At 25.2% G+C, this 22828-nt stretch overlaps 11 protein-coding genes across 11 annotated transcripts; 8 read left to right on the forward strand and 3 right to left on the reverse strand.

The window, feature by feature from the left end:
• Positions 1-2146: 2146 nt before the first annotated feature.
• Positions 2147-2836, forward strand: cand_010230 (ubiquitin-conjugating enzyme family protein; the record flags this gene model as incomplete). Its single annotated transcript, XM_067211262.1, has 2 exons — positions 2147-2191; positions 2282-2836. 2 exons carry the CDS (start codon positions 2147-2149, stop codon positions 2834-2836), a joined length of 600 nt encoding a protein of 199 aa, XP_067067063.1.
• A 351-nt stretch (positions 2837-3187) lies between these two features.
• cand_010240 (uncharacterized protein) lies at positions 3188-4665 on the forward strand (the record flags this gene model as incomplete). The annotated part of the gene is made up of 5 exons (XM_067211263.1): positions 3188-3259; positions 3439-3498; positions 3637-4217; positions 4456-4543; positions 4630-4665. 5 exons carry the CDS (start codon positions 3188-3190, stop codon positions 4663-4665), a joined length of 837 nt encoding a protein of 278 aa, XP_067067064.1.
• A 181-nt stretch (positions 4666-4846) lies between these two features.
• cand_010250 (uncharacterized protein) lies at positions 4847-6055 on the reverse strand (the record flags this gene model as incomplete). Its single annotated transcript, XM_067211264.1, has 1 exon — positions 4847-6055. One exon carries the CDS (start codon positions 6053-6055, stop codon positions 4847-4849), a length of 1209 nt encoding a protein of 402 aa, XP_067067065.1.
• An 842-nt stretch (positions 6056-6897) lies between these two features.
• On the forward strand, positions 6898-8154 carry cand_010260 (protein kinase domain-containing protein; the record flags this gene model as incomplete). The annotated part of the gene is made up of 1 exon (XM_067211265.1): positions 6898-8154. The coding sequence occupies one exon, from the start codon at positions 6898-6900 to the stop codon at positions 8152-8154; it is 1257 nt and encodes a 418-aa protein (XP_067067066.1).
• Positions 8155-8674: 520 nt separating this feature from the next.
• cand_010270 (cyclin-dependent kinase regulatory subunit family protein) lies at positions 8675-9166 on the forward strand (the record flags this gene model as incomplete). Its single annotated transcript, XM_067211266.1, has 4 exons — positions 8675-8742; positions 8821-8868; positions 8921-8976; positions 9042-9166. The coding sequence occupies 4 exons, from the start codon at positions 8675-8677 to the stop codon at positions 9164-9166; spliced, it is 297 nt and encodes a 98-aa protein (XP_067067067.1).
• Positions 9167-9577: 411 nt separating this feature from the next.
• On the forward strand, positions 9578-10333 carry cand_010280 (proteasome subunit Alpha type 4; the record flags this gene model as incomplete). Its single annotated transcript, XM_067211267.1, has 1 exon — positions 9578-10333. The coding sequence occupies one exon, from the start codon at positions 9578-9580 to the stop codon at positions 10331-10333; it is 756 nt and encodes a 251-aa protein (XP_067067068.1).
• Positions 10334-11142: 809 nt separating this feature from the next.
• cand_010290 (uncharacterized protein) lies at positions 11143-14826 on the forward strand (the record flags this gene model as incomplete). The annotated part of the gene is made up of 1 exon (XM_067211268.1): positions 11143-14826. One exon carries the CDS (start codon positions 11143-11145, stop codon positions 14824-14826), a length of 3684 nt encoding a protein of 1227 aa, XP_067067069.1.
• Positions 14827-15021: 195 nt separating this feature from the next.
• On the reverse strand, positions 15022-15975 carry cand_010300 (uncharacterized protein; the record flags this gene model as incomplete). The annotated part of the gene is made up of 1 exon (XM_067211269.1): positions 15022-15975. The coding sequence occupies one exon, from the start codon at positions 15973-15975 to the stop codon at positions 15022-15024; it is 954 nt and encodes a 317-aa protein (XP_067067070.1).
• A 153-nt stretch (positions 15976-16128) lies between these two features.
• cand_010310 (uncharacterized protein) lies at positions 16129-17817 on the forward strand (the record flags this gene model as incomplete). The annotated part of the gene is made up of 1 exon (XM_067211270.1): positions 16129-17817. The coding sequence occupies one exon, from the start codon at positions 16129-16131 to the stop codon at positions 17815-17817; it is 1689 nt and encodes a 562-aa protein (XP_067067071.1).
• Positions 17818-18365: 548 nt separating this feature from the next.
• On the forward strand, positions 18366-20548 carry cand_010320 (protein phosphatase 2A regulatory B subunit; the record flags this gene model as incomplete). Its single annotated transcript, XM_067211271.1, has 2 exons — positions 18366-18373; positions 18502-20548. 2 exons carry the CDS (start codon positions 18366-18368, stop codon positions 20546-20548), a joined length of 2055 nt encoding a protein of 684 aa, XP_067067072.1.
• Positions 20549-20774: 226 nt separating this feature from the next.
• On the reverse strand, positions 20775-22708 carry cand_010330 (uncharacterized protein; the record flags this gene model as incomplete). Its single annotated transcript, XM_067211272.1, has 5 exons — positions 20775-20819; positions 21048-21089; positions 21303-21371; positions 21526-21551; positions 21586-22708. The coding sequence occupies 5 exons, from the start codon at positions 22706-22708 to the stop codon at positions 20775-20777; spliced, it is 1305 nt and encodes a 434-aa protein (XP_067067073.1).
• Positions 22709-22828: the final 120 nt, after the last annotated feature.

The following is a 22828-nucleotide window of genomic DNA, read 5'->3' on the forward strand; positions in this document are numbered from 1 at the left end:
GGAAATGGAACAGAAAAAGAAATTGAAAAGGAGATAAGAAAGAAAACTGAAAAAGAAATAGAAAAAGGAGAGAAAATAAAAGGAAAAGAAGATATTGGAGCTACTGGAAATAAACTCCTAGTAAATTCTAATTCTTCAGTATCTAAAAATATTGATGTTAAAAATTCATTATTACTTAAGATAGCACAAATATCGAGCAAGTCAGCTCCATTAATAGCTAAAATGCCAGCACAAGCTAAAGCTATATTGAAGGATAAACAAAGAAGCAAAGAGATTATGAAAGATTTTGAAAAGGATAATACTAATTTTAATCATAAAACTAAAGTTTTTAGTGAAGAAAATGAAAATTTATTGCATGATATAGAGGATTCTAAATTAAAAGATAATTCTTTAAATATGACTGATTTAAAAAATAATATTAAGGAAGATGAGATTAAATCAGATATTGAAATTAAAGCTGGGACTCAATATCAAATAGACAATAAAAATAAAATAGATAAAAATGTTAAATCTATTCCTAAGGTTAAACCAAATATTATTAAGTCAAGAATTCGACGTAATGATAGTAGTGATTCCGACTTTGAATTAGATGATAATAAAGAAAAATCTGAAATAAAAGATAAAGATATACAAAGTAATGAATCGATTTTAAATCCTAAAAATAAAAGTGACATTAAAATGAAAATTATTTCTGATACAAATTTAGAATCAAAAATAGAAAATAATAAAGAAATTAAAGATGATAATATTAAAAAAGTTGAATATAAAGAAAAAATTGAAAGTAAATCTATTAATGAAATTAAGCATGAAAATATGGAGTCTCAATTTGAACAAAAAATCAACAAAATACAAAAAGATGACGAAATATGTGAAAATATTAATGAGGAAATAGAATCTGATAAAGTAAATTCAAAATTGGAAAATTCTAATACGAAATTAAACAAAAATGAAGGAACTTCAGATACAAATAATCAACCTAATTTAAAACAATCTAAATCATCTATTAATAATAATAATCCAGAATTAAAAGATTTAAAAGTTAAACCAAAAATTAAAATAAAGGCTAAAACAAAAGTTAAACCTAAGAAAACTCAAGAAATAACAACTAATGAGGGGGGTTGGTTTAGTAGCTGGTGGAGTACTGGTACTACAGAATCTACAGATACAAAAATTACAAGTTATAATGATAAGAATTCTGAAACTAATAATAATCAATTAAAAGATTTATCAGAAGATAAAAAACCTATTATTGATTCTAAAGATAATGAAATTAAATTAAAACCTAAATCACATGTTAAGACAAAAGTCAAGGCAAAAACTAAATTAAAACAGGAAATAAAGGAAGAAACAAAAAATAAAGAAGTAACATCATCTGGTGGATGGTTTGGTAGTTGGTGGGATAATAGTGATTCTACTCCTGAACAAAATAAAGATAATAAGGATAATCAAGAAAATGAAATGAAAGAAAAATCAGTAGATTCGACTTCATCATCTACTACAGAAAATGTAAATACCTGGTCAAGCTGGTTTGGATATGGAACAGCAGATACAACAAATACATCAGAACAATCAAATAAGGAAGAAATAAAAGATGAAAAAATAGAAAAGAGTGAGACCACAAATACAAGCTCATGGTGGGGGTGGTAAACCCTAGTTTTCAAAACCCTAAAAATCCTAGAATTTCAGGTATCTTTCAAGATATTTAATTTCAAAATATTTTAGATATTCCTAAATTATTTTTTTTTTAAAACATCTTTAGAGGTAAAATAAATTGTAAGTTTTGGAAATACCTGTGTACTTGTTCAAATCTTTTAATGGCGGATTCCTAGATAATTGAGGATTTTAAACTTTAATCCCCTCCTAATAGAATCTTTTTGAAAAAAAAAAATAAAAAAAAACAAGGGGATCTTTATTTTCATTATCTTCATTTATTATTAAAACTGGTTTAATATAACTTAATTACTTAGAAGTAATTATTGGACCTATTTATAATAATATTAAATATATTTATATAATTTTATTAAATATTTAATAACTTTAAAATAATATTGATTAAACTTATATCTAGAAACAGAAATTTCCTCTAATATTATTAATATACTTGATATATATAAATATATTTATATTTTAATACTTCAAATTAATTATGAGTATATATGAAGGCCGTTTTGATAACCGTCGATTGACTCTGGTAAGTTTATTAAATATAAAAACTTTCTTTAAAAAAGAAAAAAAAAGGAATATTTCCAAATATCCTTTTTATATATTATTTTTTTTATAGGAACTAAGAGATCTTCAAATGAATAATGATGAATTAAATAGTGATGCTCAAGTTGGTGTTAGAATTATTGATAATAAGCTTAATAATATAATAGGATATATTAGGGGACCTCAAGGTACACCATATGAATCTGGAATATTTGAATTAGAAATATCTATACCTAGTGAATATCCATACGAACCACCGAAAGTTCGATTTATTACAAGAACATGGCATCCTAATATTTCAAGTCAAACAGGAGCAATATGTTTAGATATATTAAAAGATGCTTGGAGTCCTGCATTAACATTAAGAACTGTATTATTATCTATTCAAGCATTATTATCAGCTCCTGAACCAGATGACCCTCAAGATGCTCAAGTAGCATCCTTATACAAGAGTAATTTTAATGAGTATATAAATACAGCTAAATCTTGGACTATAATGTTTGCTTCTTCAAAAGATCAAAAAATTCGGAGATTATTAGATATGGGATTTTCTAAAGATAATGTAACAGAGGCTTTGATAAAAAATAAGTGGGATGAAACTCAAGCATTAAATGATTTATTAGGTTAGTCAATATTTAATATTAAATAAATTTTTTAAAATTTAATAAATAAAATGAATGGTTTTATATATATGAAGTTAAGAGTGGCATCATTTTAATTTATTAATAGATTAAAAGCTTAAATTTTTGATATTTACAATAAATTAAAAAGATTCGCTTTTTTTTTTTTTTTTTTATTCACTGTAATATTAAATATTGATATATTTAAGATTAGATTCTATCATATAGTAAAATATTTAATATAATTACTTGATATTTATAAGTAAATTCTTTTTATAATTATACCGTGTGTTTGCACACAAATAATATTTTAGTGTATTAGTAGTCTTAGAAATTATTAATATAATAAATAAAAAAGAATGAAATATGCTATTGTAATAATAACTTTAACTTTAACTTTATTTAATGGTTTAAATGTAAAGGGATTTGATGTAAGTAGTCATTAAATTAGTAATAATTTTAAAAAGATATTAATTAAAGAAATTTAATATTATTGGTTAAATATATTTCAATTTTTGGTTATTAATTAATACTTAATATTTAATATATTAAATAATTAAAATAAATTTTATTTTACATATTCTTCATTTTATTACTTTCCTTTTCCTAGTTAAAAGGCTTTATAACTAAATATAGAAGATCAAGACAATATAGAGAACTTCTTAAAGTGGTAAGTTAATAATATTAATGTAATAATGTATGCAAGAAGGAAAAAAAATTACATATATTTATTTTAAATTATTTTATATTTAATAATTTTTTGATAATATTATCTAATTTCTTTATTTATTATATATATATAATATAGAATATTGAAGTCAATAATGAAGAAAGTTTAAATGGTATTTGTCTACATAATTATATTAAATTTCATACAAAATTTAGAATTCTTAATAAAAGTTATTTATTATGGCCAAAATTAACTAATAATATTTCGAAAATTAAATCAAAATTGATTTTGGATGAAAAATTTGCTGAGAATAGTTCATTAGCTGCTGTTAAAAGAATACTTCAGATGCGTATGAGTAATTCATTTAATCAATATACATCTGATCCATTAGATTTTTTTTTATTGTATTCTAGTAAAACTTTGGATTTAAAAAATAAATCAGATATAAATAATAATATAAATGATAATATTAAAATAAAGGTAGAAAATACAAGTAAAAGATTAATTCGTACTATAAGCTATTTAAATATAATAAAAAATATTGAAAATAAAAATTATGTAAATATCAAGTTGAATAATAATGAAGTATTTGAAAATAAAAAAAATCAATATAAAAAAGAATATTCTAATTTAAACTTAATGATAGTTTTTCTTATAAACATAATTATTAATCCTTGTTTTAAAGATATAGCAAATTATGGAAATATTATTATTTCAAGGTATGTTTATTATATAATAAATATAATTATTAATTAATATGACTGGATAATTAATATAATTAATTTTCAACGTAATAAGATAAAGATAATGTAAATTTCTTGATTAAACAAACATATTTAAATATAATTGGATATTTTTAAATATGAATTTATTATTAATCAAATTATTATTTAATATATTTTTGGTATACTTTATTTTTAAATGTTAATAACTTTTTTCTTTTTTGTTATTTTTCAGAGTAAAACCTAGAAAAAGGCATATGGTTGCTTCTATTCAGAGAGACATTGATTCATTAACAAGTTTATATAGAGAAACTCATTTATCTGTAAGTTTATACTTTTTAAATAATTTTTATGATATACTTAAATATTAAAGTTAATAATAATATTGTTTTCTTTTTTTTTTTTCTAGTGTTTAAATATAAGAAGTCTTAAATCTAAAAAGTAATGTTATTTAATTATTAATATATAATAAATACTAAAATATCAAATAAAATGAAGTTAATATTTAGATATATAAATTTAAAAGAGAAATTTAAAGTAATAAAATAAAAATTATTTTTTTTTTCTCCTTCTACCTAATGATAATCTTACAAAATATATCTAATCTATAAATATAAAATTTATAATCAATGAAGAATCTTATATAGTTTTATATCAATTTGTTTAATAAAAAAAAATGTAGCTTTAGTAAGTGATTCAAAAGTAGTTAATAATGGTATATTATATGAACTTGAAAAACTTCTCAATATAGCACCCGATAAAGAACCATGTAATAAAGTTGCATCTTCAATTGCAGATACAATTAATGCAGATGGGGTTATAAATTCACTATAAACAAAATCTATTATTCCATTAATCTTTTTAGATATACCACTTGATGATCCTACAGTACTTTTATGTTTATTTAATTCCCCTAAATTCCAAATACCGAAACCCTTTTCATGATGCATAAGTAAATCAAGATTTTCATCAACATACCTATAATTAAATGCAGTTTGTATAGGACAATTTCTTATATTATTTCTAAAAATGTCATCTTTTTTTGCAATTTTTGAATAACTACGACCTTGTATATGATTTAAAAATAATAAGCCAGCTTGTGAAGCCTTAATATCTATTAATTTTAAAAATATACGAATATAACCTTTCATTTCGACTATGATATTAATAATAGCTTCTTCAGCTCTTTTATATTGTATATCATGTAATTTTTTTAGATTACTTGTATTATATATGTCATCTGGATTTTTATTAAATATCTTTTTTGATAATTTACTTAATTTACTATCTACTGTCTTTGTTTTTGGATTTAATCTATTTATTAATCCAAGTATTTCATCTTTATCTAATATTGAAATACCTAATTTACTTGATATTTTTCTCATTTCACGTAATATAGTTGGTACTCTTTTAGAAAATTCAGAATAAAATTTATTATTCCAATGATACCATATTGAATGATATATTTTTTCCATAACTATTTGCCAATCTAAATCATCTAATTCATTTAAAAATTCTTCATTAATTATTTGAGAAGATAAACTTTCTCCTTCCTTTAATGGAGTTAAACTAACAACATTTTCTTTATCTATGTTAGATTCATCTAATATTGCATTAATAATATCACTATAGATTTTATTATTTGTATTATTTATTATATTTTGTAAAATATCTTCATTATCATATATATTCTCATCTTTCAATGTTAAATTTTGTTTAACTTCTGATTTTAAGGTATTATCTCTACAATCTATACATTTAACAAATATCAAGTCCCAAAATATATAAATTATTAAAGCTTCAATAATTACATTTCTTATTATGAAAATTTCCATATTAAAAATATTTTACTATTAAATTAATAATAGTAAATTAGTTTCTAGAGATCTATTTTATCTCTAAATATCAATCAAAATATTAAACACACAAAAACCCGCCAGCCTAGTTCATGAGCGCCAAATAAAGTTGGAAATATCAGAATATTAGTGAAAATAAAATGAACCAATTTATAGTAGTATTATATATAATAATAAGATATATACAAAGTTGTATATATATCTATATATAATATTATTAAAATATTACATTTTATTTAGATAATATAGTAATATCCCTTTTATGATAAAACAAAAAAAAAAGAATAGTTAAAATAAACTTAAACTTAATATTATATAATTAAAGATCTTATCGATAATTATAAAATCTACTTTTCTTTTTTATTCCTAAAAAAAAAAGAGAAAAAAAGAAAAAAAAAAGGGGGGGGTGTAATATTACGGCTTGTCCCTTTGTTTATCCACCATGCAGTATAGTTAGTCGGGAAAATTAGATGACATAGAGTATACGTATATAACAAGTTAATATTATTTAGATAGCTCATATATTGTGGACTTAATCCACATATTTACATATTACTGCATTGGTACATTGATTTAAGTAATACAAAACTTACTTATTATGGTCATGACTGATAATATAAATTCAAATATTTTGGAATAATAATTGAAGTTGGGAATATCAAAATAAATAATACATATTTAAAAATATAATTTTAATTATATGAGAGAAAAAAAAAAATCTTAAATAATTATTTAATATTACTATTTTAAATAATATTTCAACTATCCAATAATAAATATAGTTATAGTTAGAAATAGAAGAAAAAAAAAAAAAAAAGGAAATGAAGAATGTCAATATTCAGATATCAAGGAAACAACAAGTAGTTGTTCCAAATTATAATGGAATAATTGAGGGTAAAAATAATATATCTGGTATATCTACAACTTCATCATCTTCTGAAATTGATGGTACATCCAAGAAATATGCACTTGGGAAAATTTTAGGAACAGGTTCATTTGGAATTGTATGTGAAGTTACAGATATTGATAATGGACAAAGATATGCCTTAAAAAAGGTTCTTCAAGATCCACGTTATAAGAATCGTGAATTAGATATTATGAAAATACTTGATCATCCAAATATTATAAAATTAATTGATTACTTTTATACAACAGGTGATGAGGAACCAATACCACCCCAACCACCTACTGATGATATAAATTGTGCTGGTCATATTGGTAGAAATATTATACATAGTAATAGTAATATGAAATCCAAAGTATCAAATAAATTTTTAAATGTTATAATGGAATATATACCAGAAACACTTTATCGTGTGTCAAAATCTTTTATTAGATCTGGAAATATAATGCCAATTAATATTGTAAGTATATATATATATCAATTATTTCGTGCAGTTGGTTTTTTACATTCACTAGGTATATGTCATAGAGATATTAAACCACAAAATTTACTTGTTGATACAAAGAATAATACTTTAAAATTATGTGACTTTGGTTCAGCTAAAAGGTTGATACCAAATGAATTAAGTGTTGCATATATATGTAGTAGATTTTATCGTGCACCAGAATTAATGTTAGGTGCTACTGAATATACACCAAATATTGATCTATGGAGTATTGGTTGTGTGTTTGGTGAATTAATACTTGGAAAGCCATTATTTTCTGGAGAGACCTCAATTGATCAATTAGTAAAAATTATCCAAGTTCTCGGTACACCAACAAAAGAACAGATGATTGCCATGAATCCACATTATACAGAAGTTAGATTCCCTACATTAAAAGCTAAAGATTGGAAAAAGATTCTCCCTGATAATACACCATCATTAGCTATTGATTTATTACAAAGAATATTAAGATATGAGCCAAATATTCGTATTAAACCATATGAAGCAATGGCACATCCATTTTTTGATCATCTTAGAGAATCTTATAGCCAGAATCCTATTATTGTCCAAGGTATTGGTGATGCAACACCTGAATTATTTAATTTTTCAAAATATGAATTGTCTATTATTCCAGATTATCTTATTAAAAAGATATTGCCAAATAACTATAATATTGAACTTGAAAAATAAAATTAAGTGAATTGTTTAATTAAAATATTTTTTGGTTGTATTTATTATATCCAAAAAAAAGATGATAGATTTACTATCATTAATATTTTCTATTATTATTTTCAATAATAAATTTATTAACCATTAATTCCGATAAGGTACTCTTCTTAATAAAGGAGATTCATTATGACTATTAATTATAATTGTAATTAAGATTTAATCCATTTTAGTGTATGATCAATTTTTAAAATAACAATTTGTTAATTAATGGAAATATATATGAGAAATTTTTTAATAATTGAGCTCGTATTATTTCTACTTTTTCATTTCTTAATAGAATAACTAATCTTCTTGAATATATATATGTAAATATATATTGAAATTTTCATGTATTCCCGCCTTTTTTGTGGGGATATTTTTTTAGTTTTTTTTCTCCTTTTTCATTTTATTTAGATAATTAGAGAAAATTTGTATACTAACTTTTTTTTTTCTTTATATTAAAGAACTTTTTTAGTAATATTTAATATAACGAATCTTAAATATGAGGAGTCCATATGCTGAAGAAGTTGAATACTCAGAAAAGTTTGATATGGATACTCATGAATACAGGTAATATTAGATTTTGAACGTTTATTATTAAAGACCTCTCAATAAATAAAATATTACTATTATTATTATTTTAATTAGGTTTGTTAAATTGACTCGTCCACTTTGTAAAAAACTCCAGCAATACAGGTATGATAACTTTGGTTATATTCAGAAATAATAAATCTAATAATTGTTTTAGAGCCTCAAGAGGAAATGGTGCTTTAATGTCTGAGGAAGAATGGCGTCATGTTCTAGGTAAGATCCTTATTATATATTTGTAATTAATATTAGTGATTATTTCACAATTACAATTTATATAGGTCTTCAAATGAGTCGTGGATGGGTTCACTTTCTTGATTGGAAGAAGGAACCATGGGTCTTATGTTTCCGCAGACCACAGGGAACTAATCCCCAAACTGGTAAAGTAGAAAGTCGACAACCTTAATATCGAAATATTTGGTAATTAATGAAGAGGAATATAATTTGATTGTCTCTCATATTTATTTTTTTTAAAAAAAAAGTCAGTTTTAATACTACTCATTTCTGTTATATAATTAGAAATTTTTAATACTTAAAATTATAACTTTTTATTTACAAGATAATATATACCATAGTTATTCTCACAAATTAATTTTTTTTTTTTTTTTCTCTTTCTTTAAAGAGAAAAGGTATCCATCATTAACTAATATCCATATGTTTTCTTCTTTAGCTTGTTATTTAAAATAATACTGGCGCTAATTATTCCCAAGTTATTCAAACATACTTTGAGGGGTAGCATACCAAATAAAAACTTCTGCAATTTAGTTAGAATTTCTGTGGGTTTCCTTGATTGATATCATTTATATGTATTTATAAGATGTCCCGACGTTATGATTCCAGAACAACAACATTTTCTCCTGATGGTCGTCTTTATCAGGTAGAATATGCTCTAGAAGCTATTAATAAAGCAGCCCCAACAATTGGAATCCTTTGTAAAGATGGAGTAATTTTAGCTGCTGATAAAGCTGTAGTTTCCAAATTACTAGATCCTGGAAAGACATTAGAGAAATTATATACTATTGATAATCATATTATTTGTGCTGTAGCAGGTCTCACAGCTGATGCAAATATATTAATTTCTCAAGCTCGTATAGATGCACAAAGATACCAATATACATATGGTGAACGACAACCAGTAGAACAATTAGTTGTTCAAATATGTGATAGAAAACAAAGTTATACTCAATTTGGTGGTTTGAGACCTTTTGGAGTTTCTTTTCTTTTTGCTGGATATGATCATTATCATGGATATCAACTATACCAATCAGATCCTTCTGGTAATTATTCTGGCTGGATGGCTACTGCTATTGGACAAAATAATCAAACTGCTACATCTATGCTTAAACAAGAATGGAAAAATGATTTATCAGTTGATGAAGGTTTATTATTGATTGCAAAAGTTTTAACTAAAACAATGGATACAACTTCACCATCTGCTAATAAACTTGAGTTTTCAATATTGAAACATGATGATAAATTTGGATGTAGTCAAAAAATTCTTTCACATGATGAAATTCAAGCTATACTTAATAAAGTCCAGGTTGAGAACTTATCTGAAAATACAAATAATTAAGCTGGTAAATTTATTTTAGCACAGTATTTACTGTTATTTTCACAAGTTTAGATAGTTTCTCTTTTGAAAGATAAATAATACTATTTTGATCATTGATTTAGATTGGCCAAATTTTTAATTTTTTTTCTCTCCCCTCTTTTTTTTAATAATTTTCCAAAGCTTTTATTTATAATATAATACCTACAAATACAATATAATATGATTAGAATGTTAAGATTATTTTTACTAATTACTTTATTTTAAAGAGTTACAGACTTCTTTTTATTTGATTACATCTTAAAGTGAATGGGAGTACCGGTATTTGCATGCACTTAATACCAATATATACCGTTGTTATATAATAATAACATGATTAAGAAAGGAATTATTAGTATTTTGTAAGCTAGTTATATAAACAAAATTTATATTATTTTTTAATAATAATAATAATATATTTATATATATACTAATAAAGTGAATACCACAAATATATAGAATTAAGATTCAATATTTAAAATTCATTTATTTAGTCTAAAACATATTAGAGATATATAAAAATAATTATATTCTATTTAAAAAAGAGAAAGTTGTTTAATTGTAATATTATAAAATATTGATTAAATCTAATTAATAATAATCATTTAGGGTGCAAGCAATAGCAATAAACAGAAAGTCCCCACCCCGCCTTGAATAACGTGGGCTACTCCTGTCGCATTATATCTTCTTAATAATAAGAAAGTTGAATTTATTAAAAACATTGCATTAAAAAGTACTTAGGGAAAAAATAGATTAAGATACAATTATATAGAGATTATTATTTTAGTTAAAATATGTTAATAAAAGAGACAGTTGCATCAGCAAAGATATGCTGGTGCCCTGTAATAAACCATAGAATTACAAATATATTAGCAATTGGAAGTTGTGGAATAAATTTAAATTTGAATATTGGATTGTTTGATATTTCAAGTAATGATAAAGATATTCCTATAATTGGTTCAACAGAAATGAGCAGTAGATGCACCTCAATAGCTTGGGGAAGTCAAACTGGAAATAGTGATATGGGGATTATATGTATTGGTATGGAAAATGGATATTTAGATTTGTTTAAACCAATAATTTCTGAATCTAAGGGTGTAGATCTTCACTGTAATTTAAATAATTTGTCAAATGTTAAGATCCATGAATCGAGTGTAACTTGTTTAAATTTTAATAATGTTGATAAGCATTTATTAGGATCTGGATGTAGTGATGGAAAAGTCTATGTTACTGATTTAAATAATGAGACTGGTGATTCAATTAATTCTTATGAACCAGGACGTGATAATAAACATGGTGATGCTGAATTAACTGCATTAAGATGGAATCAAAAAGTACCACATATAATGGCATCATCATCAACAAATGGGCTTACGGTAATTTGGGATTTAAAGTTGCGTAAAAGTGCAATAGCATTTCGTGATCCTGCACAAAGACATAGACCTTCAACATTAGCTTGGGTACCTCAACAGCCTACTCAAATTGTTGTTGGGTATGATGATGATAGAAATCCTTCATTACAATTATGGGATTTACGTAATGTATCTTATCCATTTAAGGAAGCTATAGTTGGACATCAGAAAGGTATATTATCAGTAGATTTTTCATCTTTGGATCCAAATTTATTATTATCTTCTGGGAAGGATGGTAAGACTATATGTTGGACATTTTTAAATAATCAACAACCTGAGATATATTCTGAAATGTATTCTCAACAATGGAATGTTCAGAATATATGGTCTCCATATACTCCTGGGATATATGCAACGGCATCTCATAATGATAGAGTTGGTATATATTCATTATCACATTCACATATGATAGCATATGTCCCTTCATGGTATCGTAGACCAACAGGAGTCAATTTCGCATTTTCTGGTAAAATGGTAACATTTTCTAATATATCAAATAATATAAATCCTAAATGTAATCTTTATGTAGTTCCTTCAAATCCGGAAATAATACCACATGCAGATATATTTGATCAATTATTAAGTCAAGGTAATTACATTGGATATTGTCGAAAAAAGGCAAGTGAAGTAGATAATAATAATGAAAAATTAGCATGGAATTTAGTAGAAAATATGTTTACGGATGATAGTGCTGAAAAAAGACTTTATATTGCATCATTATTAGGCTTTGATTCAAATAATGCAAACTATAATGCAAGTCAATTTTTAGGTAGGAAACCAGGTATTAATAAAGGTGAGGGGTTACAAATAGAAATAAATAATTTTAATAGTGGTTTGAAATCAGAATATAGTGGAATGTCTACATTTGGAAATTCTGGTACAAGTTATAATGATCCACAAAACTTCATGACATCTCAATGTTTAGATCCAGAGAAATTTTTTCAACAATTAGGAGAGAAGGCAGATATTAATGGTGACTCTAATAATGAAGATCAATATATTCAAGAGAAGGTTAATGAACAGTATCAATTTGACCATGAATATGATACTCCAAGCAATATACTTGGAAATTCTACAAATATTTCTGCAAATACTAGTGGAAATAGGCTAAATTCTGTTCGTGAGAGAGAGTGGAATAGATTTGAAGAAAATGTTATTAAAGATTTATTTATTACTGGAAATATTGAAGCTGCTATAGATGTTTGTGTTACATGTGGTTTTTTTTCTGAAGCCTTATTAATGGCAATACGTATTGGTGGCCCCTCTCTAGAATATGTACGTCGTCAATATATTAAGAAACATGACTTGGCTTATTTACAAAAATGTTTTGGTTATGTAATGTTTGATGATTTGGAAGATTTTGTGAAGACAAGTAATTTAGATTATTGGAGTGAGGTATTAGCAATTATAGCCATTTATACTCATCCAGAAAGTATACAAAGTAATCCACTTTGCACTTCAAATGAGCAATCAAAATATTGTATGGAATATTTGTCTGAATTATTGGCGAAGAGACTACAAGATGAAAAGTTTGATGTAAGATCAGCATTAATTTGTTACTTATGTGCAAGAAATTTCAGAAATTCTATAGAAATATGGGGTAATATGACTACATCTGGTCAGAGTTCATTAATCCTTGGATTACAAGATTTTGTTGAAAAAGTTGCTATATTACAGTCAGCAACAAGATTCAATGGGAATGATGAGAATATAACGAAACAAGTTGTACATTATGCAGAAATATTAGCAAATTCTGGACGTATTATTGCTGCAATGAAATTCTTGTCTACTCTGGCTGCAAATGATACATCTATAAGTTCTGCAATGTTACGTGATAGGATATATAATGCAGCTCCTGAGGTTATGAAATCTCTTGGTTTTAGCCAACCTCCATTTCCTTATACGTTGATTGATATATTTCCAAATAATATACAACAAAGACAGTATATAACGACTCAGAATGTCCAACAATTTGGTAGGAATATACAAAATAATATGAATGTATATCAAGCTCCCTCTGGAGTGTTATCTCAGATTTCACCTCAAATATCACATAGACCATCTTCAGCAATAGCACCTTCTCCAACAATAATTCCATCACAACCATCTGGTATATCATCTATATTGTCATCAACATCACAAACAGGAACAATATTACCCAACCAACAATCTCATCAATATATAAATTCAAATTTATCCTCAATAATGCCTCCATCTATAGGTAGTATGTCTTCAGGAGCACCAACACCAATGGCTCGTCCTTCATCATCAATTACTCCGGGTAATATTATAAATAAAACAATACCACCACCACCACCACCACCTCCAAATAATACATTGACACGTCCAAATTCTCCTGCATCTTATGGTGGGCAAATTCCGGGATCTACAACACTACCATCAGTGTCTATTACACAAATCCCTTCTATATCAACAATTCCTCAAATACCTTCAATTCCTTCGCAAAATTCACTCTCATATATTTCTAATCAAGGTCAATCTATACAAAATCCAATTCAAGGCCAACAGTCATTACAACAAAAATTTGGATTTTCCCAACAATCTTTACAAAATTCTCAAATATCACGACCATCACTCACTACGGCACCACATAGTGGGGCAACACCCCCAATACCAGGTATGCCTATTCCATGGCCATTACCAACAGCTACTCAACAATTAAATTCAAATACATCTTCTACAGCAAGTATAAATAGACAAATACAGGCAGCAGCAAAGAAGTCTCCTAATATACAATCTAGTCAACCACTTCCCCCTCAACTATTAGATCTAGTAATATCAACAATTAATAAGTCCCTATCAGAAGCATTTGTAAATGAACCAAGGAAGCAAGCTGATGCTCAGAAACGTTTTGATGAATTATTTGATAAATTAAAAACTGGTAATATTACAGATCATGTCTCAAATCAAGTAGTTAAATTATGTCAAGCAATGAAATCTGGAGACTTTGTTGCAGCTCACAAAATCCATATTGATTTGAGCTCTAGTGAATGGGAACACAATAAAAATTGGTTAATGGCATTTAAACGTATATTGCCAAAGTAAAGAGTAGGAAAGGAAAAAAAGAAAAAGAAAAAATAGAAAGCAAAAGAAAAAGAAAAAAAAAAAAGGAACTATTAATATAAATTCCTACAGAACTAAATCACTTGTTCAGTAAAATTTTATTTTCTAAATATAATTAAGCATTATTGATCAAATAAAATAAGAATCATAGAAAAAGTATATTGTCAATATCTCGACTTATTTATAATTTGGTAATATCTTATTAAATATTGGTGCCTTTTTAACAGAATTTATGTGTTTTTTCCATGAATCTTGTCTTCTAATGGCACGAGATTCAATGAAGTCATTACGCTGTTGCTTCTTAATTGCGGACATTTTTCTTCTTTTATCAAATTTCACTTTTTCTGAGTCAGTAGGTTTAATTATCAAATTCTCTGGAATTTTATATCCAGCTGGAGTAATTATATTTGGGATTTTAGATTCATTATCAAGTACTTTATCAGATCTCTTTAGTATACGGATTCTATCAAATGGAACTATATCATCTTCTTCATATCCAGAATATTCAATAAGATATCCATTTTGTCTTACATCTTTAATTTTACAAGCATACCAACATCCATCATAACTATATAGTGCTTCTGCATCATCACCTTTCTTTAAATTGGTCAATTCAGGTAATAAATGGACTTTCCCCTTAGATATTTCAATGGTTTTATTACTACTAAATAAGCGTACTTTATAACCTGTCCCCGATTCTGATTCAATTCTGGCATATTTTTTATAATTATCTGTAGAATTTAATTCTACAGTTCTACCTATATTAAAAGACTTCTCATTAATATCTATTATGGATGGTAAGGTGTGGTCAAAAGAATCTTCTAACTTAATGGATTTAGTTAATGGTAAATTTGAATGTATCTCAGTTTTTGCAACCTCATTTGTATTTTCATTATTTGTAGGCACTATTGCAGATATATTTGTTGATTTATTTAATTCTACACTAGATTTATATCTAATCAAATCACTGGTTAAATTTATTATCTCAATGAGATCATCTCTTAATTTTACTAATATATTATTATTTTCATTACCACTAATAGTTAATTGATATTCAACTAATTTCAGCTGTTCAATGTGATAATTTCTTTTTTCTTCCAAACTATCCAAAGATTCATCAAGTTCATTCATAAATAAGAGAAGTCTTTGATATTCAAATAAATAAACTTTCGATATGTATTAACTATAATCTATCAAACTTCAAATTATATTAATACTGTCTTCGCGCTTGAGGTCTACATATGGGGACAGATAAAAGTATTTTGTATTATAGACAAAAAAAGTATGAGTGAGATTGAAGAACTTCAGGATTTATTAGAAATTCTACAGAATAAAGAAGAATCTATACATCTTAATGAAAATGTCTGTGTGGATATTTTATGCAAGTTACTTAATAAAGGAAAATTAGAATTAATTAATTCAACTGATGGGAGTGTATTTTATACTAAAGATGCTTTATATAAACAAATTTATTCTATGTTAGAATTATCTAGTGGTAGATTAAATATATCATTTGCAGCTAGAAATTTAAGTGTTAATATGGATACAATAAATGCACTTATTAAAGACTTGCAGAGAACAGATCATTGCAACAAAATATTAATATATAATGGAGATATTATATCAAATAATTATACTAATAATATATTTGAAAAGATAAGTAGAGACTTACAAAATATTGGTATTTTGTCTTTAAATGAATTAAGTCAAATCTATAATTTGTCTGTTGAATATTTGAAAGATGAATTAGTGAAGAAAATAAATAGTGGACTAATTCAAGGTAAAATAATCCAAAAAACTAATAAGGAGCAATTGGTGATATCTATTAAATATATTGATATTGTTTCTAGTATAATACGTGGATGCTTATCTGTTGCAATCAAACCAGTATTAATAGATAATATATTAGATTGTACATATTGTGATAAAGCTTATATAGAGAATATTATTCGAAAATATATTAATTCAAAAATTATATTTGGTTTTATTAGTCATGATAATATATATATACCACAAGTTTATTATATTGAACAAACAAATTATATTCAGGATTTTATCTTAAATAATGGATATATAAATATTAATAAACTACGAGAAATTCTAAATACAATTGGTGTAAATATATCAAATAATAATAGTATTCTTAAATGGTTAAAAGTAAATATTAAATTATCTAATTCTAAATATATTATTATAGGTGATCATATTATTCAATATTCCTTTATAGAAAATATATTGACAAATATTCAAGATTGCATTATGAATCATATAAATGTTTTAAATATTTTACCACTTTTACCATGTATATTTAATGCAAATATTAACTCAAATTATTTAGAAGATATAAATTCAATAGTTAAATATATGTATAGTGAATATCCTTATAATCGAAATAAATTTGATTGGTTTATTATATGTTATGATGAAACTACTAATAAATTTACTATTGAATTAAATGAAATAAACTATATATGGGATATTGATCAATATATTGCTTTAAATTATAATGAAAATGGTTTATTAATAAGGAAGTCATTTGATCCACTGAGTACACTTTTTTTTTTTGCCCATTATTATTGTATAATAAATGGTTCTACTATTTATAAAATGCAAAATATTTTCTGTAAGGAAGTTGAGGAAATTATAAAAAATATGGTTATCACAAACCATACAGAAATCTCGTATAAAGATTCATATTCATTTATTCAATCACTTATTAGTGAATATAATAGAAAACAATATATCTTAAATCATTTTGAGGATTTATTACATGATTTATGTGGAATTACAATAGAAAATATTGATGATATTACTATTTCAATGAAATTTGAAGATTTAGTTTGGAATTTTCTTATATTATCTACATCTATATACTTAGTAAATATATATAATGCAAGATTATCAGATATATTTAATAAAAGTAACACTTCATATACTTTTCATATTAAGGATTGTTCAACATTAGAAGACTAGATTAAAGATTATTGGAACTAAAGTGCTCTGTTATAGAAGATAGTTAACAGTGTAACTTCTTGTTCTTTATCCCCTTTTTTTTAGAAAAAGTAGGGAGGAAGTGCAGAATATTTGAAATTTATAAATATACAATGATATTGTCTTGAATTATTGGAACTTTAGAAGATTTACAGTTTATTCTTTAGATATTTTGATTATAAATCAAAATTCGTTTTAATTTCTATAAAGTAAATAATAAAGTAGATGCAGGAGATTATCCTTAATTACTAGGAATAGCAACCATTGAATAAATAAGCACTAGTATACATAAATACTATAAGATCTTAATTTTAACTTTTATTTGAGTTTTCTAGTTAATACTAAAAATGGGTCCCCTTAAAATTACAGCTGTCTACACTAAACGGCGCCAGTATCTGGCGCTGATTTTCCCCCTAATTTTTGTAAAAATTGTAGAGAAGAAGGAACACAATTAATCCAATTATGTATGGGTATCTGAAGATCTACACGTACATTTATCTAACCAGGCATAGAAATATCACTGTATTTTGATGAATAGGTAAGTTAAACTTTACTTTTTATTATTTATGTCAGAATTATTTATGTTACAGTGGCTTTGTTATTTATTTCCCTTATACCTATACCATTATCTGATCATATTCTTATTAAACTTCTTATTTTCTTTAGAGTTTTGCAATCATTGCGACGTCGTGTTGCAAGTTGTGAAAATACTGCAGATATTACGAGTAATCAAAGTGGTGATATTACTAACAACAGTGACGATATTCTTGCCAAACAAGTAACACCATTATCTCGTGATGATCATTCAACTAATGATAAGTTGGGGGCTCAAGTATTGGATAATATTAAAAAAGAGGAATTACTGAAAAATCTACCTAAGGGGATGAATACTTCTGAGATTTCTAAATATATATGTGAATACACAAATATGTCAGTAAATGATTCATATAGCTCAAAAGAAGCTATTGGTACTCTTTTTAAGGATTCAGAACATTATGTAGAAGTATTGTATCCACCTAATGAATTTTTAAGAATATCAAATTTTTCTTTTATTAGAGATTTTAACACCTTAAATTCAAACTTGGATAGTGATACTGAGGAACCAAAAAATCAACAACATACAGATTTATCAGAGTATGCCAGAAATAATAAGGTTAAAGAACAAGAATTAGTAATGAATAATAAGGATACTTTATTAATAATAAATAATAATCAAGGAATAACTTCAAATAATGTTTTGAATTTTACTCCTAACATCATTTCTGCTTTCAATATTACCTCATTAGATACTTTACCTTTTGGACTAAAGGAAACGAATTTTGGTCATATCTTGATTGATGATCCATATAGTTTGTTACCACTACTTCATCAGGTCATTAAACCTGAGGAACATATAGACCTACTTAGACAAAAATTAAGAGCATGCTGCATTATATTTAACTTTAATAATAATTCTGCCAGCTTATTAAAAGAAAAGAAAAGAGAGACCTTGCTTGAATTAGTGGAATATATAAGTAATAATGAGCATATATTTCAAGAATGTATTGTTCCGGATGTTTTATTGATGATATCAAGCAATATATTTAGATCATTTATACACAATTGTCAACTTGCATCAAATAATTTAAATAATAACAATGGAATATTGAATTGTGGGAATTCAAATTTAGGTAGTAATATAAATAATAATGGAAATAATATTGGATCTTTAAATAATACAGGACTAGAATATGATGAAGATGAACAATCATTAGAACCTAGTTGGCCACATTTATTAGTTGTTTATGAATTTTTTTTACGTTTTGTAATAAGTTCTCAATTTGGTACAAAGATTGCAAAGAAGTACATTGATAATGCATTTATATTAAAACTAATTGATTTATTTCAGAGTTATGATCCACGTGAAAGAGATTATTTAAAAACTATATTACATAGGATATATGGAAAAATAATGCCTAGAAGAAGTTGTATTAGAAAAGCAATGAAACATATATTTCTTAGAGTTATAATAGATGGTGAACCACACCGTGGTATTGCTGAATTGTTAGAGATATTTGTTTCAATTGTGAATGGTTTTACAATACCGTTAAAAGAGGAACATAAGATATTTTTAGAAACTGCACTTATACCACTACATAAAGCTAAATGTATTGCATCATTCCATCAACAATTAATTTATTGTTTAGTACAATATATTGAGAAAGATACAAAATTATCTGTTCCTATTATTAAGGGAATGTTGCGATATTGGCCAATTACAAACTCATCAAAACAAATATTATTCTTAAATGAGTTAGAAGAATTACTTGAGATAACACCTACAAATTATATTGAGCCTATATTAGTACCTATATTTGAAAGACTAGCATTTTGTATACAAAGTCCACATTTCCATGTAGCTGAGAGAGTTTTATATTTATGGAATAATGAGGTTATCGTGAATTTAATAAATACATACAAGGGTGAAATTTATCCTGTTTTAGTTAAGGCTTTAGCCTCACAAAATAAGAAGATACACTGGAATTCAACAGTTCATGGACTTACATTTGTTGTGAACAAAGTTTTAGCAGAGACAGATCCAGCACTATTTGCACAGATTACAGAAAAGAATAATGTTGAGATCCAGAAATCAGAGGTGATTCAACAAAAAAGAGATGATAATTGGAAACAAATTTTAAATCTTGCTCAGAGTAAACAATCCCAAATTAACTAATATACATGTTGATGATATAACTTTTTCCTAAATTAGTCTTTTACTCAAGATTTATTTTAAAATAGATTATTAATACAATAATTCCATTATCTAGAATGAAATAATCTAAGTATATATATATATTATTTTGAACGTTAAATATTGACGAATTTATCATTCTCTAGGGATATTTTTATATTAAGTGATACTAATTTCCACAATAATATCTATTATCATTTATATAACTTCATTGTATTCTAGTAAATATTCCTGAACCAAATTCATAAGAGATCTGAAATAATTAAGAATTTATATTGATATATATATTAGTGGATGTATGTTATTTTGTCTTGTTTCATATATGTTAGTAGAAAATTGTAATTTGAGATAAGTAAAATCAACGGGAATAATGAAATAAAATCCAATATAACAAAATAATAGTATAATGAATATAAATATCAACTAAGTATGAAATACTTGACTTTAATAATATAGTAAGAGCTATAGTCAATATAATTACCTTTTTCATAGCTTGAAATATATTAATCTTGTTTAGTTTATTCTATTTTAATTATAATTTATATTTCAATTGTGTATAATATAAATATTTTAACTAATATATATCTACTGAACTGATACCATAAACAATATATATAAACAAGTACTGGAACCCTGATTCTACAGTATATATTGCTTGTATTTATTTTTCTAAAAGAAATTAGCTTGTCCATTAGTATATTCTATAAATATTTTTTAGACCAAAGTGACTTTATACCTTCGTTAATCCAAATAAAAGCTTCATTTCCTCCTTTAAATAAATAACTTCCATAGATTCCATGAAATCCTAAAAAAAAAAAAAAAGAAAAAAAAAGTAAACATAAAATGGGAATAAACTATCTGAAAATCAATTATTACAGATTTCAGATTCATCTATGCTATTCATTTTAAATTAAATCAGCCAACAAATTTATAAATACCTTGGTTTACCAAGTATTTACTTGTAATACTATCATAATTTTACTACCTGATTATTATTGTTTAATATAAACTTATCTTACCTTCATAAATTCTAACTGAAACTAATACCTTCAATTTTTTTAGTATTTCATATAACAAATAACCTTCATCTTGCAATATATCTTTGTTAATCAAGACAATATTTGTGATTGGAAGTTTTTTTAATATATTAGATGGTGTTAGTAGTGGTTGAGATCTCCAATCAAAATGATCTTCAATATAACTAGATTGATACTGTTTTTCGAACCAAGCCATTGCATTCCAATTTAAAAAACCAAGCTTAATAGTTTGAAGCTTTGAATTTGTTACACACTTTTGACAAATAGCTGGATATATTAAACCAATATATTTAACTGAATCAACCCATTTACAAAATTTTATTGACTTTTCCTGCTTTTTTTGTTGGATATCAAAACAAGAAGTTAAAGATGAAACAACTAAATTACCACCTGCAGAATCTCCAATTAAAGCAATTTTATTAGGATTTAAACCAAATTCCAATGCATTCGAATGTAACCATGCCATAGATATGATAATATCCTCTAATGGAACCGGAAATTTCCATTTAGGTGACTTTCTATATTCAATAAATACAACAACACTTGGATTTGGGGAATCTCCCAATACATTTGCATGTCTCTTAAGTAATATATCATAAGTAAATCTATCACCAAGTACAAAACCACCTCCATGTATTAATACAACAATACTTGGAAATAAGCTAGTATCAATATTATCACTTAATTCCCCATATTTTAATTTAAATGGTTCTACTTTTGTATCTGAACTTCTTTCTATATTACTTTCCTCTATAACCTTAATAATTGATTCTTTGTGATAAATTGATGAAAAACATGATATATTACTATTCTTGTCACTATCATCTTCATTTATATTATATTTTATGGTTTGTTTTAATTTTTTTAATAAATGAGGATAAGTATTTAGTAAATTTTTGCTAGCATAAAAGCTAACTATTATATTTTCATTCGTCCTATCCTCCAGTTGATCAAGTTCAGTATTATTTATTTTAATTCCATAATATTCAACAGAATTTATACTATTTAATGGCTTTAGAATATTCCAACCAGTTAATCCTCCATATCCTATATTATGCTCAACTACTAAACCAACGTTGTCTCTCTTTAATCCATACATTAACATCTTAAAAATGGTACAGTCCAAGTTTCTATAATTTTCCACTTGTTCTAATGTTTCTAATGACCAAAAATTACTGATATATGAAGTATACAAATAAATTACCCTTCCAATGAAATTTTCAAG

The sequence above is a fragment of the Cryptosporidium andersoni genome (assembly GCF_001865355.1).
Source record: "Cryptosporidium andersoni isolate 30847 chromosome Unknown contig_73, whole genome shotgun sequence".
Taxonomy (NCBI): domain Eukaryota; phylum Apicomplexa; class Conoidasida; order Eucoccidiorida; family Cryptosporidiidae; genus Cryptosporidium; species Cryptosporidium andersoni.